The sequence below is a fragment of the Poecilia reticulata genome, chromosome 16 (assembly GCF_904066995.2).
Source record: "Poecilia reticulata chromosome 16, P_reticulata-male-v2, whole genome shotgun sequence".
Classification (NCBI taxonomy): Eukaryota; Metazoa; Chordata; class Actinopteri; order Cyprinodontiformes; family Poeciliidae; genus Poecilia; species Poecilia reticulata.
In genome coordinates, this window is record NC_088845.1 from 13,751,627 (window position 1) to 13,766,212 (window position 14,586).

Genomic DNA, 14,586 nt, shown 5'->3' on the forward strand with positions numbered 1-14,586 from the left:
AAATTCTGACCCAATACTACCACCTGGTGGTCAACTACGCACAGTACAGCACATAGAAGCTACCAGTTGAGCGAAAAAAAAGACGAGACCACGAAGGAGTGTTTTTTGAGGTAGTAGCTGTATTGAAATGATTGACAGCCCTATCATACCCTCACCCCGGCACCAATATTTCAGCTACAGAAATGACAATACTTTTCAAAAATGTAGTTTAGATTCTATGCAGCAGTCAAATAAAAATGTTTAAATTAAAACGGGTTAATTCACTACCACATATATCTTAATGCTGTCACAAAGCAGGTTTTGTCTTATTAATGTATCTAAAAATAGTGTTTCAATTTTAAACAAGGGCAAATTAACAATACAAAAAACAAAACCATTCAAGGATGATTTTCATGAATATGTAGAAACTTTTCACTTGTCCATGTGAATACAGTATTGTATATCAGAACTACAACTACTAAACCAGATGGGGCAGCTGTAGTGTTTATTAGTTATGTGGACAAAATTATATATACGAGAGTCACAATAAAAGCACCAAAGATAACTAAATAAAAACTTAAAACTGTTATGCATAAAAAAATAAAATAAAAAAAAAAACTTAAATACATTTGTAACCGTCTGGCTCCTTCACACACTGCATCAGACCAAGGCAAAGACGTAAATCAAAGAGTAAAGCACCAAATGTAAAACAAAGATGTAAAACAAAAATGAAGAAAACTTTTTCTCTGTGTTTTGTTCCAGAGTGACCAGGTGAATCACTTTCTCTTTCTGTCTTGAGAGCAGCGTGGGCAGTACCTGCAGAGGGGGAATAAAAATTGAGGTGGCTAAGGGGAGCTGTAACAATTTTAAAAACACTTGTGTTGCACACACCGATGACAATCGATTTAGACTTTCTCACCATTTTCCACGTGGTTTGGTTGTTAAGCCCACACATGCGAAATGGAACCACTCAATGGAGCACTGAAAAAAAGAAATATCAAAAAATCAAAAAGCACAAACTAACCGCTTCGACAAAACCAAGCTTTTCAAAAGACACAATCAAGAACCGAATGTTCAAAGCCCACAATCAAAGCTGCTATTAAAGCGTTTTCTTTTCTGCAGTCCTTAAATGATGATGAGGCATGGGCCTGAAAGAGTTTCAAGCTCATCATTTTGAGATTTGGATCTAGGAATAATATGCACTGCTGTTTAATTGCCATGTTTTCATGATGTAAACAATGGGACCAAGACAAATCATTTTTAGATCATTTCAGGACTTTTTTTTACCCTAAAAGTGACCTAAAATGTAAAAAGTAAACATTGAAAATAGCATGGGTGCAGAAATGTACACACAACGTTCTGTTTTTTCAGAACTAACCACCATATTGAAAATTATGTTAAATAGGATTAATGTTTCTAATGAACTAATTTACAGCAAATAAAACACAGCTCTTCTACAAGTATTTTGCTTTGACATTTCCTTAGTCACATCTCACAGCAAGAGCTGTGGTGTGCAAAAAGACACACGAGAATGAGACGGACCGCATTATCGAAAAGTATCACTCAGCTTAGAGGTACAAAGTGGTGCAGCAAAGACAGCAAGATTCCTCACATGACTGGGCTGCAGAGTATGTAGTTAGGAAAACTGGAAAACCAAGCCCGGCTAGATTCAGGGAAACCTCCCATGGCTGTGGGAACATATTTTACAGAGAAGGTGGGTGCTGCTGCAAAACGCAAGAGCAAATTTAGAATAGATTGTATTTGTGCCTCGTGTGATCATGTATACAAGACGTGTACACAGAAGTGAAACATGAATTCCTAATCTCAACTCACAAAGTGCTATGAGTTTAAAAGTACAGTTAGTTTTATTGTGAATGAGAAAGTGCTGGAATAAAACACTTCCATTTTTTTATCTGTTTTTGCAGTGACTTTGTTTAATCATTGTGAGACAAAAATCTGTCTAAATAAATAACAGCTTTGTTTAGTTAGAAAGTTCGCATTGGGATAGTTTACATACAAATGGTGGAGGAGTTTTATTGCAACAGAATCAGCTAAGGGTTCATGGAAATAATTCTGTTTCATTGAAATCTTAATTTACCTCCGTGAACAAATCTCTGTTAAAATCCAATCTTAATGTTTTTGACAGCATGGAAGTATTTTTTGCAAAGTATGCAAATAATACCAAGTTAAGATGTTTCAGTAGACGAAAACCCAACAAGAGACTACTGGGATAAAGTCTCAAGGTGACTCAACAAAGCATTAGCTTAAGGTGTGCACACTTAACCACATTATTTTAGTCATTTATTATCCATTTTCCCTCCACAAGATTTTAACTATTTTTTTCAGTTTGGTTCACATTTATTAAAGAAAAAAAGTTCTGAAATTATGGGTATCAGTAAACTATGGCACATGAGATGGTGTTTACAAGTGCTGTAAACACCATAGAAAGTCATGCATACAGGAAGTTGTACATGCTTGGGCAAGGTGCAAAAAGAATATAAAATGAGTGGCAAAGCACAAAAGTTGGACTCTGGAAAGGTTTAAGAAATATAAAAAGTAATATCAGACTCAAAGTTAAAAGGCATTGCAGGATTTTTGATCATTTCTTGAGCTGCATGTCTTTGATTCATCTAAGCTAATTGCATTTTGCTGATTTTTTTATAAACTGTTCTTGATCACCAACTAAGACAAATACAAATGCAGAAAACTACCATCTTTTGAGTTCCCCCAGTAATTCATAAATTCGCAGCAAAAATGCAACCCACGTATGTGCTGGCATTAACAAATAATGCTTAGTTTGCACACAAGCACATGTGAAAAAAGGTCATAAGTTAAGTTTTGTTTGCCAATAATAATTAAAAAAAAGAGAAAAAAAAATCTCACATCGGTGTTGTCACAGCCAATCATCTCGCCATAAGACACCTGATGACACAAACAGTAGGTGGGCTCGTTGGGGTCCACAGGCATGTCCAGCACATCCGACGGGTGCACGTTGCCAAAGTTGGAGGCAGGGGCGGTGAATTCCCCTCTGATCAGATGAATGAGAAAAAAATATACATCAGTGTTCTTTTACCATTAAAACCCAAACCCGCAGGATCATGACAAGACATAAAAACATACTGCTGAAAAAGTTTGACTTTCTTCTGTGCGCTCTTGGGACTTCCATCTTCGTCTGAGCTCTTCACCTTAGATCTTGTTTTGGCGGCCTTCTTCTCCTTCTGTCTGGAGTCTACTGGAATTCCACAAACACTCCAGCGTTACACAAAGCACAGATTTGTAAAAACTGTACAACACCACAAAACAAAGCGCATACAGAGAGAATAGAAAGCAAACACACACCTTTCTTTCCCTTACTGGAGGCGGAGTCGTAGTCTGTGCTCTCAATCTGTTTCTCCTTCAGGTCAGCTTCAAACCGAGCCAGGTCTGTGTCGAGGCGTCGGATGTGTTTGTCGACCTGTAGAAAAAAAACAAACAACTATTCAGTCCACTGATATTTGGTGCATAATTCTGAAATATTTCAAGTTTAGAAGATATGTATGCAGAATACTAAAGTTATCTCAGATGTACCCACCATTTCATAGGTCTGCATAGCCAGCTGCACCTTGTCATCTCCAAACTCCTTGCATTTACTGTAGGACTGCTGAATTTGCCTCAGTAGGGAAAGTTTTTGATCAGAGGAGAGAGTCCGGGCATTGGAGGTGTATTCTTTAGCCAGAGAGTCGATCTGTCCTTTTAGGTCTACATGAAACAAACATAAGTTTTTTATTAGTACTTTTATTTAACTTTTAGAAATGCTCCTAAAAACATTAAAAGCCATTTGCTGAGCAGAAAACATTTCCTTGTCCCGTCTCCTGTGTTCTTTGGTCATCATGATGCTGTTTGCTCACTAATATTCTAGCAAACCACGGGGGCCTCAAAAGAACAGCGGGATTTATACTGAGATTAAATTACACACAGGTGGAGTCAAATCATAAATGAAGCAGCTTCTGCAATTGGTTGCATTGGGTTTTATTTAGGGGTGCCAGAATAAAAGGAGGTTAAGTCGAACCAGGTCTCTTTCGAGGCGAAGTATGTTTGTTTATCTATAGCAAACACAAATCTTCAGCACATTCATTTTTGGTGTACAATTTCAATTGAGATTTGAAAATAAATTTGGAACAGATCCAAGACACGTTGCTGAAAACAAATTGTATCCATTTGCTTCAATTTCACAAGCATGTTGCACTTTGTATGCCACACAAAATCCCAACAAAACGTAAAGTTTGAAAAGTTCAAGGACTACAAAAACTTTTGTATAGCACCATAACTTTAAGTCACAAAATAAACAATTTAGAATCAGTTGGTTTTCAGCATAATAAAAAAAAATAAAGTTTAGTAGGAGCCATCATTTATATGAATGGTGGGATCTGAAATAAAATTCAGGAACAAATATAGGTCAATAATGCTTGAAGAATGGATAATTCATGCGACACTCAATTTTATTTATTCCCACCTTCTGTGCGTTGATCGAGATCTCTCATCAAATTAAAGTTCCTCTGCAGCTCGAAGGGAAGATTTTCAATGCCTGGATAGATGAAGATGGTGGGGAAAGATAAAAAAACATATCAGTTTAATTGCACAATCGCCACAATCAAACAAACCGAAAAAAAAACAATGCGAGTGCGGTAGCTAGCTCAATGTTGTAAGTGAAATGCAATTTATTTTGTCTACTGAATTTATTCAATAAATACCAAACATACGGATGTTTTTGCGGGTTAAAAGAATCAAAGTACATCGACAGCAAGTACTGAAACATTGTATGTACTGTGAGATATCCAGCAGCGTCTTAGCTTCGCTACAAACCGCTTTTCCAGGAAATAGACAGAGCCTAAAAAGACTGACCGTTAGAAAGTGGTTAACGCTTTTTCCTCCATCTAATAAACAGTCATGAACTGCGGTGCATAATTAAATGCAAACAATTAATTGACTAAATTAATTGAACATGGGCAAGCAGCTTCAAGGCGTAATTTATAGCTTACTGTCCAAATAATGCTCCAAATACATCCCCGCCGCCATCTTGGAAAAGGTAAACAAGGCAGTTTCCGTTTCGAAATGGACCAATCTGATTTCCCAGACTTTTTAAGGAAAAAAACTTCACATGCGTATGCTTTATGTCTACTGTGTTCACCATCACCCTTAAGAAATTAAACAGAAATGAGAATAGCATTTTTAACAAGCGTGGAGCCCAAATTACAGTACATATTTTTAAAATTACCAATTGGAAATAGCGTTATGATACCGACTCCTTGGTTAAAGGTACAAATGATTTCTGGTTAAATTCTAGCAAAGACATGAGCTGAAGTAAAACTTACAATTAATATGTCTAAAATTAATGGTATTCTATTCTATTAAGTTCTTCATTATAATTACTTAAATTCTAAAGTTTTTGATTTTTCTCCTGTACTCCTTTGGGTCAAAACAGCAGCCCCGTGTACTTAAGGCGTGAGTAAAAATGTTGAACGTATTAATTATACTTTACTCTGTTAGTCTAATATGAGAAAGGAGCCGAAGTTTGTGATATCCAAAATAAATTTATAAATACCTACTTTCTTCAGTGAATGATTGAGTCACAGGAATCTTTCAAAGTAAATTTCTCCGTAACAAAAATGTCTTTTTAAGTTATAGACAGGCTAAAAAAACCTTTTCAACTTTATTTTAAATATTCCAAAATGGACCTACATATATTCTCTTAGTTAATGTTTTATTACTCCTCAAGAAATGTATTTTCTTGATTAAAGTGATTAAAACCAGATAATTAAAATTTGAAGTCTTAAAACATTTATTTTATGTTCACCTGCAGCAAACCTACATTATAGATCAGATAAAACAGAAAAAACAAAAAACAGTGAAATCAAATCAATCAGTATAGCCATATTTAACACGTTACTCTGAAACAGATAATAACATTGACCCAAAGAATATTTAAATGTAGAGAAAGGGAGTCGGGTATTTAATAGGACTCTACAAAGTTTCTTTGTAATCTGAAATGTTTCACTGCTCACATGTTAAACATTATTTGTTTTTTTGAAACTTGTGCTTCATCTTTTTGAATTTATTCTTTCCCATCCTGTTCTTCATCTTCAAAGGTGATTTCCCCTTTTTGGTTGGCTTTTTCTCAAATCTACTTCCATCTTTTTTGACAGTTTTTGATGCGGTTGTCTGGACAGGAGTCTTCTTTGCAGGGTTCTTTGCCTGGGCTCCCTTCACAGTCTCTCCATCCATTTTGGCAATCTTTGCCTTCTTTGGTCCAGTCTGCGAGCCCTGTTGTCCTTTTGTCTTGATGTTTGCTGGTTTCTTAGCTGCTGCTCCATTAGTTTTGGCATTTTGCTTTTGGGCATTTGTCTTTGCTGGCGCAGTTTCATTAGCTGCTTTGCTTTTGGACAGTTTCTCTTTCGGAGAATCTGTAGCTTCTGTTGCCTCAGGAGCTTCTGTTGTCTCGTCTCCTGTAATTACCAACACAAAACGTTATGCAATCATAACATTAAACAGAGAAAACATTTCAATCTGGACTCAGATTTGAGAGAGAGAGTTACCTTTCCCAACTGAAGCTGATGGGATTACACTAGAGAACTTCTTAAATTTGGCCACAAAAAATCCATCCATGTTGTGGGAATGTGGGTAAAAACGGCGGGTGAGTTGCAGGGAGGGATGGAATCTAAATTTCTTGAAACTACGGAGGACATAAAATGTTTTTCTATTTAATGATCACAGTGTTTATCAGTGAATAAATGGGAATGTATATAACAAACTGGTTAACTTTCGTTACCTTGTGAAGCCTTCCTTCCCAAAATCAAGTCCAGTTGGGACGAGTTTAACGTTCCTTTTCTTCAAAGCGTAGTCCACCACCCACTCATTCTCCTCCACCTGGTTGGAGACAGATGTGGTTACTATCAAAACTTAAATCAAGACAAACATCCACACAAATGAAATGAGCATAATAGTGGGACATTTTTATTATTATTAAATGAATTATTTACTTTAAACAAGCTTCTATATCTTTCTGAAAAGTTACTTGTAATTAAGTACTCTTGAAATAAGCCAAAACAAAGATATTTGCACTAGAAACTAGATTAAAACTACTTAGTAAGATTTTGTGTTTTTGCTCCATAACTTGTTGATTTCATATAATTGTTCAGATTGTTAAGGTGAATAGACTGCAATATTTTTAATAATAATAATTCAGACATCAGCTTCACTGCAGTCCTGACTGAACCTCATTTCATGGTAACACATACCATTATTGAGCATGTGCAGTAGACCAGGTATCCTCCAGAAGAAGACGCTGCATTCACGGAGTCGATAGCTGATAGAAGCAGTTCTTTTTGCAAATGAGCAGAGCGCAGAATATCCGGCTCATCCTAATCGAAAAACAAGATTAGAGGGAAGACGTTTTAATGCGCAATTCAATTTTAACTAAGAGGGTATCTGTAGATCAATGGGCAGAGACAAGCTGTGATGTCTCACCTTACTGGTCTTTACAGCTGGATCTTTTGCGATAACTCCTGTGCCTGAGCATGGTGCATCGAGCAGCACTCTGTCAAACCCTCCCATTACCTGCGGCAAAAACCTCCATAGTTCAGTAAACTATAAACGATACAGTCGTGACATTTATTTAAACCAAGCACGTTTTGCAAATGAACATCTGAAATGAGGTTACCTTTGGGAACTGCCTGCCATCGTAATTGCTGACCACGGAGTTAGTGACCCCGAGGCGGTGAAGGTTTCCCACCACGCTCTTCAGTCTTTCAGCGTTAGCATCATTAGCTACGATCACTCCTGTGTTTCTCATCAGCTGAGCTAAACGGAGGAACATTCACTTCAACACTTAGCTCTCAACACATAATTTGCAGGCATAAGAGTAACATATCTTACCCATGTAGGAGGTCTTTCCCCCGGGAGCCGAGCTCATGTCCAGCACCAGCTCCCCCTCCTGTGGAGAGAGCGCCATGACAGGAAGAAAGCTGGAGGCTCCCTGCAGCATGTAATGACCGGCCAGATACTCCGGAGTCGCACCTGGATTCAAACAAAGCATGACATCAAACCTCTGGCGGCTGAAATACGCTTCTCTGAAAAAAACATTCAGGCTAAAATTAGAGTTAACATGTTGAAGAAAAACGTACCGACAGGCACCGAAGAGTCATAGATGACCAAACCCACTTTGGACCATTTCCCCAGCGGGTCCAGGTTTACTCCTCTGTTGATCAGAGCCTAAACAAGGACAAATACAAAATGATCCAAGTTAAAATTATGTCATTTATTTCAAATTGAATTAAAAAAAAACGCACCAGTACCTGCTGTATTGTATACATTACCAAAATAGCTTCAGATTTTTGTTTAAATCAATGAGCCAAGTAAATCTTTGTCTTTTTCAAAATGTGTCATAACATAATCAAAGTCTGTCTTCAGCAGATGTGTGTAACTAAATTAAATCTGAAAAGCTGCTTAGTAAATATATCTAAGGAGCTTGATATTGGCACAGTCATACTCCAAAGAGTCCAGAGTAGTTACCTGTGCAAGGTCCCGCCTTCTCGTTTTCAGCGTGTTGGTTCGAATTGTGACCGGTCTCTGAATTTCATTGGCTTCCAGGAAGTCAACAAGCTGCCGAAAGCAAAAAAAATGACTTATTTTTCAAGCTGCCACCCATAACCCTTCAGGGAATCACAGATTTGTGGATGCAAAACAAACAAACCGACCTCTGAGAGAGGGAAGAGGTCCATTAATTTCTCAATCAGGAATTCGTTGTAGCTATAATAAGTACAAAGGTCTTTCTTCAGAAGAGAGAGGTAGTCCACTCTGGCTTTCCCCTCCTCCCTTTTTGCTGAGAAATTACAGAGGACATCAATGTTGTCCTTTATTCTCTGATGGACTCCCTTCAGGTCCAGAGACAGGGCACCTGAAAACACAGGTGAGAGATGAAGGTTTGGTCATTTGCAGAACATTTCCTGATGATTTGCTGCCAGACTGTAACGACAGACTCACCCTCCTCGCCCTCCTCAGCAGAGGGAAGTCGGAAGGTATCAAAATCATCTGCGTTAGTTTGGATTGTTTCCTCCTCATCCATCTCAGAATCTGATTTATGCTCTTCATCATCATCATCATCATCATCATCATCATCATCATCATCATCATCATCATCATCATCATCACTGCCTAGACCCATGGATTCCTTCAGTTTTTTCTCTTTTTTGGCAGCACGTTCGATTGGAAGAAGCTGAAGTGGATCACATCAACAGATTAAGTTAATTTAATATTTTGCCACAATTATAAAATCTAATCATTCCTGAGCAGAGTTAGACTTCTGATCGAATGGCCTGAGGACTAATTTAACTTTCAACTGCAAAGTTTGACAAACTTCTGAAAGGAAACAAAAGAAAACCTGCAGACTTTCGCAATCTTCCAGAAAAGCTAAAAAGAAGCATTTCAGATAGAAATTAAAAATTTTTATGTTAACAAAATGAATGAGTAAACTCAAAGTGCCATGCAATCACTACAGAATCGTTAATATCTATCATATTGGACTGGCTACCATAAACAGAAGCTTTTTAAATGCCAACTTTTAAATAATAAAAAAAGAGATAAATCAGATAACATACATCTTCTCCATCACTGTCCTCCTCTTCCTCTTCTTCCTCTCCACTGCCATCATCTTCTGCACCATAGTCGTCAACCATTTCTTCATCATCATCTTCTTCTTCTTCCTCCAGGTTTTTCAATTCCATATCTGCACTTTTCTTTTCTTGTTCTTTTCCTCCCTTCTTCGGCCGAAGCACCTGCACTTCCTCTTCCTCCTCCTCATCATCATCTTCCCACATCTCCTCGCTGTCATCCTCACTTTCAGGTTCATCCATTTTGCGCTTCCTCTTTGTAGGTTTCAGCCATTTACTGTTGTCATCACTGTATCCTTTGGACAGAAATAATAAGCACGCATTTTCAATTAAAATTTCAGACCAATGGAGAGTCTTCTAAGAAACGTACAAAAACTACTTCTATAAATCTTCACATACAGAACACATTTACTTCAAATTTTTCAGTGAACAAGAATCTAGGATTATATTTGATCCAAGAATTCCTTCATTATTTGTTATGCATAAAAATGTTCTTGTTTAAAGAAAAAACAACTCATTCTTATATATAAAGTAGGAAATAATTACCCCACTCTGTAGTTGTTTTTTAATCAAAACAGATATTTGTCATTTTTAATCTTTCAACGAGGTATGTGGGATTATATTTAAGCACAGCTGACAGTTCGAACAGCTGACAGTGCAAATTCATTTTTCCCTTAATGTTTGTATTATTTGCTGCTTTGTGTTTGTACTCAGAAGTCAAATTTCTTGAGATCACTAATTGAAGTCAGAACATTGAACACTGGGAAGGTCGAAGGTCACCAGGCAGAGTTTGACATCCAATATGGCTATTTCAACACAAAACGTATTGAAAACCATTTATTTTTGCTCCTGACAATTTGACATCTGTCACATCCATGACTCTTTCCAATAAACCTCAAAATAAAGTTGAAACATTTTTTTGACAGAAAAGAATAAACTGATGTGAGCAAGAAACGATTACAATTTATTTATTTTTTTACAATAATAATAGAGTTTGCAGGTGGATGAGAAATGAAAACACAGTGGAAAATACATTAACGTGGACAGAACCAAAAATACTTTACTTTGTGTTTAATTGATCCAAAAGCACATTTAAAATGTTGCTTATGGTCCAGGTTTATTTTCATTTCTAAAACAAGACATGGACAACGGTTCACATTGATGTGCTTACCTTTTTTTGGTTGTTTCTCAGCAACATCTTCTGGTGTTTTCAGGTTCTCAACTCTCTTAGCAGCTCTACAAAAATTTGCAAACATTACTAAACACCTTGCAAACACTGTGGCTGTATTTAAAGTTCACTAAGTAGTCCACCTGTTACCTTTTTCTGGCTCTACTTGACAAACGTTTTGGTCCTGCATCTTCTGCAAAGACAATACAATGTTATACACAACCGGCAGTGTGCTTTTGTTTCCATTAAGGATCAGGAAAAAGATACTTACCTTCTGGATCTATAAAGTTGGCCAACTCAACCTCTGCTCCCTGCTGCTTTCTGGATTTCTTACCCGGCCCCCTCTTCACCTTGCTGGTGGGATCAAGCTTCCGACCCATGACTCCAACTTTCAGCTACAACCTCAAAATGAAGAAGCAGAGAAAATTAAATCACTACTACCACTCCTTGTCCTAACAACAAATTAGTGAACAGTATTAATACCCCACATATCATACCGAGTCTGACATAGAGAGGCTTCCATTACAACGTAACCTTCAGCTCTGGAGCCACAAGCTGCTCTGTAAACCCTCTGCAGTGGCTCTATTTAGCTTTGACCAATAAGAACGTGGAAATAAGTAATAGTCCTGTTGAGTTTCCTGACAGTACAGTGGACACTATCTAATTTATCAGTGAATGAACGTCCTTCAAAAATAATTGTGGCAAATAACATCCTGTCATGGTGAAGAAGTAATGTACATATGCACAGGTTGTAGTAGCAATTGGTAGTATACTCCAAGTAAATATAGTCTGCACCTGTATGTTTAATAAAAAACAGTGATTTCTAATCCGATTTATAAACTATTAATATTACAGAGGGAAGTGTAAGTATGAGAACTGTTGGATTTAAACTATACATTAATAAATAAAACTAAATTAAAAACTACTAACTTATCCCACCCTGGCCAGGGGAAAACTTTACTAACAAAAGTGCCAAAAAGCCTCTGTTTATAATAATAGGTTCAAAAACATGGCTTATGGAAACAAGACAATCAGCGACTGAATACATGGCAGATATGGGACCTTATATGTAAAAGGGTTAGGCAAAAGATCGTATATAGATACTATATACAGGTAGTAAAAGCCTGCGTTACTGACTCGAGTTTTTGGTTCCTAAAAGATATACATCTATGAAGCTGTACAATTATCTGACGAGCGAGTTAGCACTAAACTGCACAGGGACAAACGGATCTGGTTATCAAATAATGAGCCTTTTATAAAACAAGACCTGCTTCAGCGTACCCAGTTGGCAATTTAAAGTGTTTCAGTTACGAAAACTTTGTTGTTGTTTTTTGGCTTCACAGACAAGCTTAACTAAATAATACTCAAATACTCACCCACGAATCGATGCTTTTTTCAGACTTTCAGGTTTCCACACGTGAAATTTCCTTCAACACGTTGCTGGAGAATATCCGGCGCACGAAAATGACGTACTAATCTTGCGCGACATTAAAATATTTTGGATTTATTTAAACAAAATGGTAAATGTTCTCAGTCATCATTTATGTAAAACGAAACAGATTATCTTATGTAAATGCATTACTTTATGTGGTTACTGTATACATTTTGTTTTTAAAAAGAGACCTCTATGCGGTTTCCATACTGACGTCATCTTTCTGCGACTAACAAAAGGAGCCATGGCCTCTGGAAAGAAGCGTGGTCTGGAACATTTGGATGAATATGAACCAAAACCAGCAAAAACAGGCAAAATCAACCTCCATGATCGAATGGCTGAAAGAAGGCTCGTTGTTATTCTGGAGGGAGCATCGTTAGAAACTGTGAAGGTTAGAGAATAACGCTGCTCTTAATTACAAACACAACCAGCCTCTGTGACCAGCTAACGCTGAGAGGGTTTAATTCTGATCTATGCTTGTTGCTCTTTGGTTTGTGTCTTACAGGTTGGTAAAACATTTGAGTTGTTAAACTGCGATCAGCACAAAAACATGATCGTCAAAAGTGGAAGAGATCCGGGACACATAAGACCAGACATCACACATCAGGTAAACACAAACCTTACATCAGCTTGAGAAGCTTTTTACATCTTTATTTTTTCTGAATAGAAATGAATTCCAATGCTTTCCCCACTTATTCTCAGATATGTGAAATTACTACTTTTTATCATAATCCTTGATTTTTTTATTTAATTTTTTTGCATGGTTGTGTATTTTTACTTTTCTTACAGTATGTGCCTGATTAAGGTTTCTGAAACCAATCTGTTCCTTCATTTCAGTGTCTGCTTATGCTGATGGACAGTCCGCTGAACAGGGCGGGCCTGTTGCAGGTTTACATCCACACTGAGAAAAACGCCCTAGTAGAGATCAACCCGCAGACCCGCATCCCCAGAACTTTCACGCGCTTCTGTGGTTTAATGGGTATTGTTTCTTTTTTGTAGTCTACGGTGGCTTACAAAAGTATTTATTCCCCTTAATCTGCTTTTACATTGTGATTTCTCACATTAATTGTGTTTGGTAGATGGTGTTTGCCAAACTGCAAAGGTTCTGTTTTAATAAAAACCTCTGTGCCACTTTTTAGTGGCTGTGAGATTTGTGACATGAATCACTGATAGTTTTCCTGCTGACAGGTTTTCCCAACCAAGCTGTGGATCTTTAGTGCTCCTCCAGAGTTACCTTTGGCCTATTGGCTGCTTGTGTGATTCATGCTCTGATGTTTTCTAACAAACCTCTGAGGCCTTCACAGAGCAGCTGGATTCATATTCAGTTGAAGAGGGATAACAACTTTTACAATGTCCTTTTTAATGCATGGCCAGGTTTTCTCTCCATCTCTTTGACCATTTCTTCTCTCTCTAACATCAAAGTTCAGCTGCTGCACAAACTGAGCGTCAGAGCCGCTGACGGCCCCCAGAAGCTGCTGAAGTTGATTAAAAACCCGGTGTCTGACCACCTGCCCCCCGGCTGCCCCCGCATCGGCATGTCCTTCTCCGCCGGGGAGGCCGTTAACGCTCGGACCGTGGTGCCAGAGGGCCCTGCAGCTGTTGTGATCGGAGCGTTCGCACATGGTTCGGTGAGGACAGGATACAGATAGTTCTTGTTTCATGGTTTCAAATAATTTCTCAATATAACCCAGTGTTGGGTTTTCTTTCCCCTCAGGTGAATGTGGACTACACCGAGCAGACGGTCTCTATAAGTAACTACCCCCTCTCTGCAGCTCTGACCTGTGCCAAAATATGCTCCGCCTTTGAGGAGGTGTGGGGCGTCCTGTGACAAACGGATTACAATAAACTGCTGAAGGGAAACAGCTGTAATGACATGGTTCTGATTGCAGTGGACCAGATTTACTGGAACAAATGCTGAGCGTTGCCACAAGAATGACGACAAGAAGAAGAGAGAACGCCCGCTCCCACATAAATATTGTTCTTGTTTTGTTTTCTCAAGATGAGAAACGTGAAAACAAAAATCATTCTGTCAGAATAATGGGATCATTTTTACATCGTTTCCAGATAACAAAAAAAAAATATAACGAGATGATTGTTTGGATTGGAAAAGTTTTGTTTTCTAGTTTAAAGTGGCTGTGATTTCTCCTCTCTTCAGTTCAGTGCTCCCGCATCTCCCTTGTAAAATTTCTAAAGTTTTCTGCAGCCACACATGCGGATGAGCCAGGATGGCGCGTTTCAGTGCTGCTTGTTAACCTCATAATTGAAAATAAATTGACTGTAAAAGAATTATCTATAAATCTGTGTCTTTTCCTACATGAATATGATTTTTATTGGACCTTATGGTTACTTCTATACCTAATACA

At 37.8% G+C, this 14,586-nt stretch overlaps 3 protein-coding genes across 8 annotated transcripts; 1 reads left to right on the forward strand and 2 right to left on the reverse strand.

Moving 5' to 3' along the window:
* Positions 1-99: 99 nt before the first annotated feature.
* Positions 100-5,212, reverse strand: ing4 (inhibitor of growth family, member 4). 5 transcript variants are annotated; one of them, XM_008431451.3, is made up of 8 exons: positions 4,998-5,212; positions 4,472-4,543; positions 3,551-3,717; positions 3,319-3,433; positions 3,100-3,208; positions 2,863-3,007; positions 899-960; positions 100-795 (listed from the first exon to the last, which is right to left on the reverse strand). In XM_008431451.3, exons 1-8 carry the CDS (start codon positions 5,032-5,034, stop codon positions 756-758), a joined length of 747 nt encoding a protein of 248 aa, XP_008429673.1. In that variant the 5' UTR covers positions 5,035-5,212; the 3' UTR covers positions 100-755. The 5 variants fall into 5 exon arrangements, with proteins under 5 accessions (XP_008429673.1, XP_008429672.1, XP_008429674.1 ...); XM_008431450.3 differs by having other exon boundaries at positions 3,100-3,211; positions 4,998-5,208; XM_008431452.3 differs by lacking the exon at positions 4,998-5,212 and adding an exon at positions 4,861-4,946 and having other exon boundaries at positions 3,100-3,211.
* A 561-nt stretch (positions 5,213-5,773) lies between these two features.
* On the reverse strand, positions 5,774-12,378 carry nop2 (NOP2 nucleolar protein homolog (yeast)). 2 transcript variants are annotated; one of them, XM_008431459.3, is made up of 16 exons: positions 12,168-12,378; positions 11,063-11,186; positions 10,942-10,984; positions 10,795-10,859; positions 9,612-9,919; positions 8,998-9,229; positions 8,712-8,911; positions 8,527-8,616; positions 8,139-8,226; positions 7,891-8,031; positions 7,676-7,815; positions 7,483-7,572; positions 7,254-7,376; positions 6,785-6,882; positions 6,552-6,688; positions 5,774-6,461 (listed from the first exon to the last, which is right to left on the reverse strand). In XM_008431459.3, the coding sequence occupies exons 2-16, from the start codon at positions 11,169-11,171 to the stop codon at positions 6,031-6,033; spliced, it is 2,295 nt and encodes a 764-aa protein (XP_008429681.2). In that variant the 5' UTR covers positions 11,172-11,186; positions 12,168-12,378; the 3' UTR covers positions 5,774-6,030. The 2 variants fall into 2 exon arrangements, with proteins under 2 accessions (XP_008429681.2, XP_008429680.2); XM_008431458.3 differs by having other exon boundaries at positions 11,063-11,193.
* A 51-nt stretch (positions 12,379-12,429) lies between these two features.
* emg1 (EMG1 N1-specific pseudouridine methyltransferase) lies at positions 12,430-14,509 on the forward strand. Its single transcript, XM_008431460.3, has 5 exons — positions 12,430-12,614; positions 12,729-12,830; positions 13,061-13,202; positions 13,646-13,851; positions 13,938-14,509. Exons 1-5 carry the CDS (start codon positions 12,468-12,470, stop codon positions 14,049-14,051), a joined length of 711 nt encoding a protein of 236 aa, XP_008429682.3. The 5' UTR covers positions 12,430-12,467; the 3' UTR covers positions 14,052-14,509.
* The last annotated feature ends 77 nt before the right edge of the window (positions 14,510-14,586 follow it).

What these genes read in the sequence shown, in the direction of transcription:
- ing4 (XM_008431450.3), bottom strand. Translation starts at nt 5,034, where the DNA reads ATGGCGGCGGGGATGTATTTGGAGCATTATTTGGACA. An exon ending in TCTCGATCAACGCACAGAAG is followed by an intron (nt 3,718 to 4,471) that starts GTGGGAATAAAT and finishes TGTTTCATGTAG; the next exon opens with ACCTAAAAGGACAGATCGAC. An exon ending in AAAGTCAAACTTTTTCAGCA is followed by an intron (nt 3,008 to 3,099) that starts GTATGTTTTTAT and finishes TCATCTGATCAG; the next exon opens with AGGGGAATTCACCGCCCCTG.
- emg1 (XM_008431460.3), top strand. Translation starts at nt 12,468, where the DNA reads ATGGCCTCTGGAAAGAAGCGTGGTCTGGAACATTTGGATGAATATGAA. An exon ending in GACCAGACATCACACATCAG is followed by an intron (nt 12,831 to 13,060) that starts GTAAACACAAAC and finishes CCTTCATTTCAG; the next exon opens with TGTCTGCTTATGCTGATGGA. An exon ending in GAGCGTTCGCACATGGTTCG is followed by an intron (nt 13,852 to 13,937) that starts GTGAGGACAGGA and finishes CTTTCCCCTCAG; the next exon opens with GTGAATGTGGACTACACCGA.
- nop2 (XM_008431459.3), bottom strand. Translation starts at nt 11,171, where the DNA reads ATGGGTCGGAAGCTTGATCCCACCAGCAAGGTGAAGAGGGGGCCGGGT. An exon ending in ACCTCTTCCCTCTCTCAGAG is followed by an intron (nt 8,617 to 8,711) that starts GTCGGTTTGTTT and finishes TGCTTTCGGCAG; the next exon opens with CTTGTTGACTTCCTGGAAGC. An exon ending in GGGAAGGAAGGCTTCACAAG is followed by an intron (nt 6,689 to 6,784) that starts GTAACGAAAGTT and finishes TGTCCTCCGTAG; the next exon opens with TTTCAAGAAATTTAGATTCC.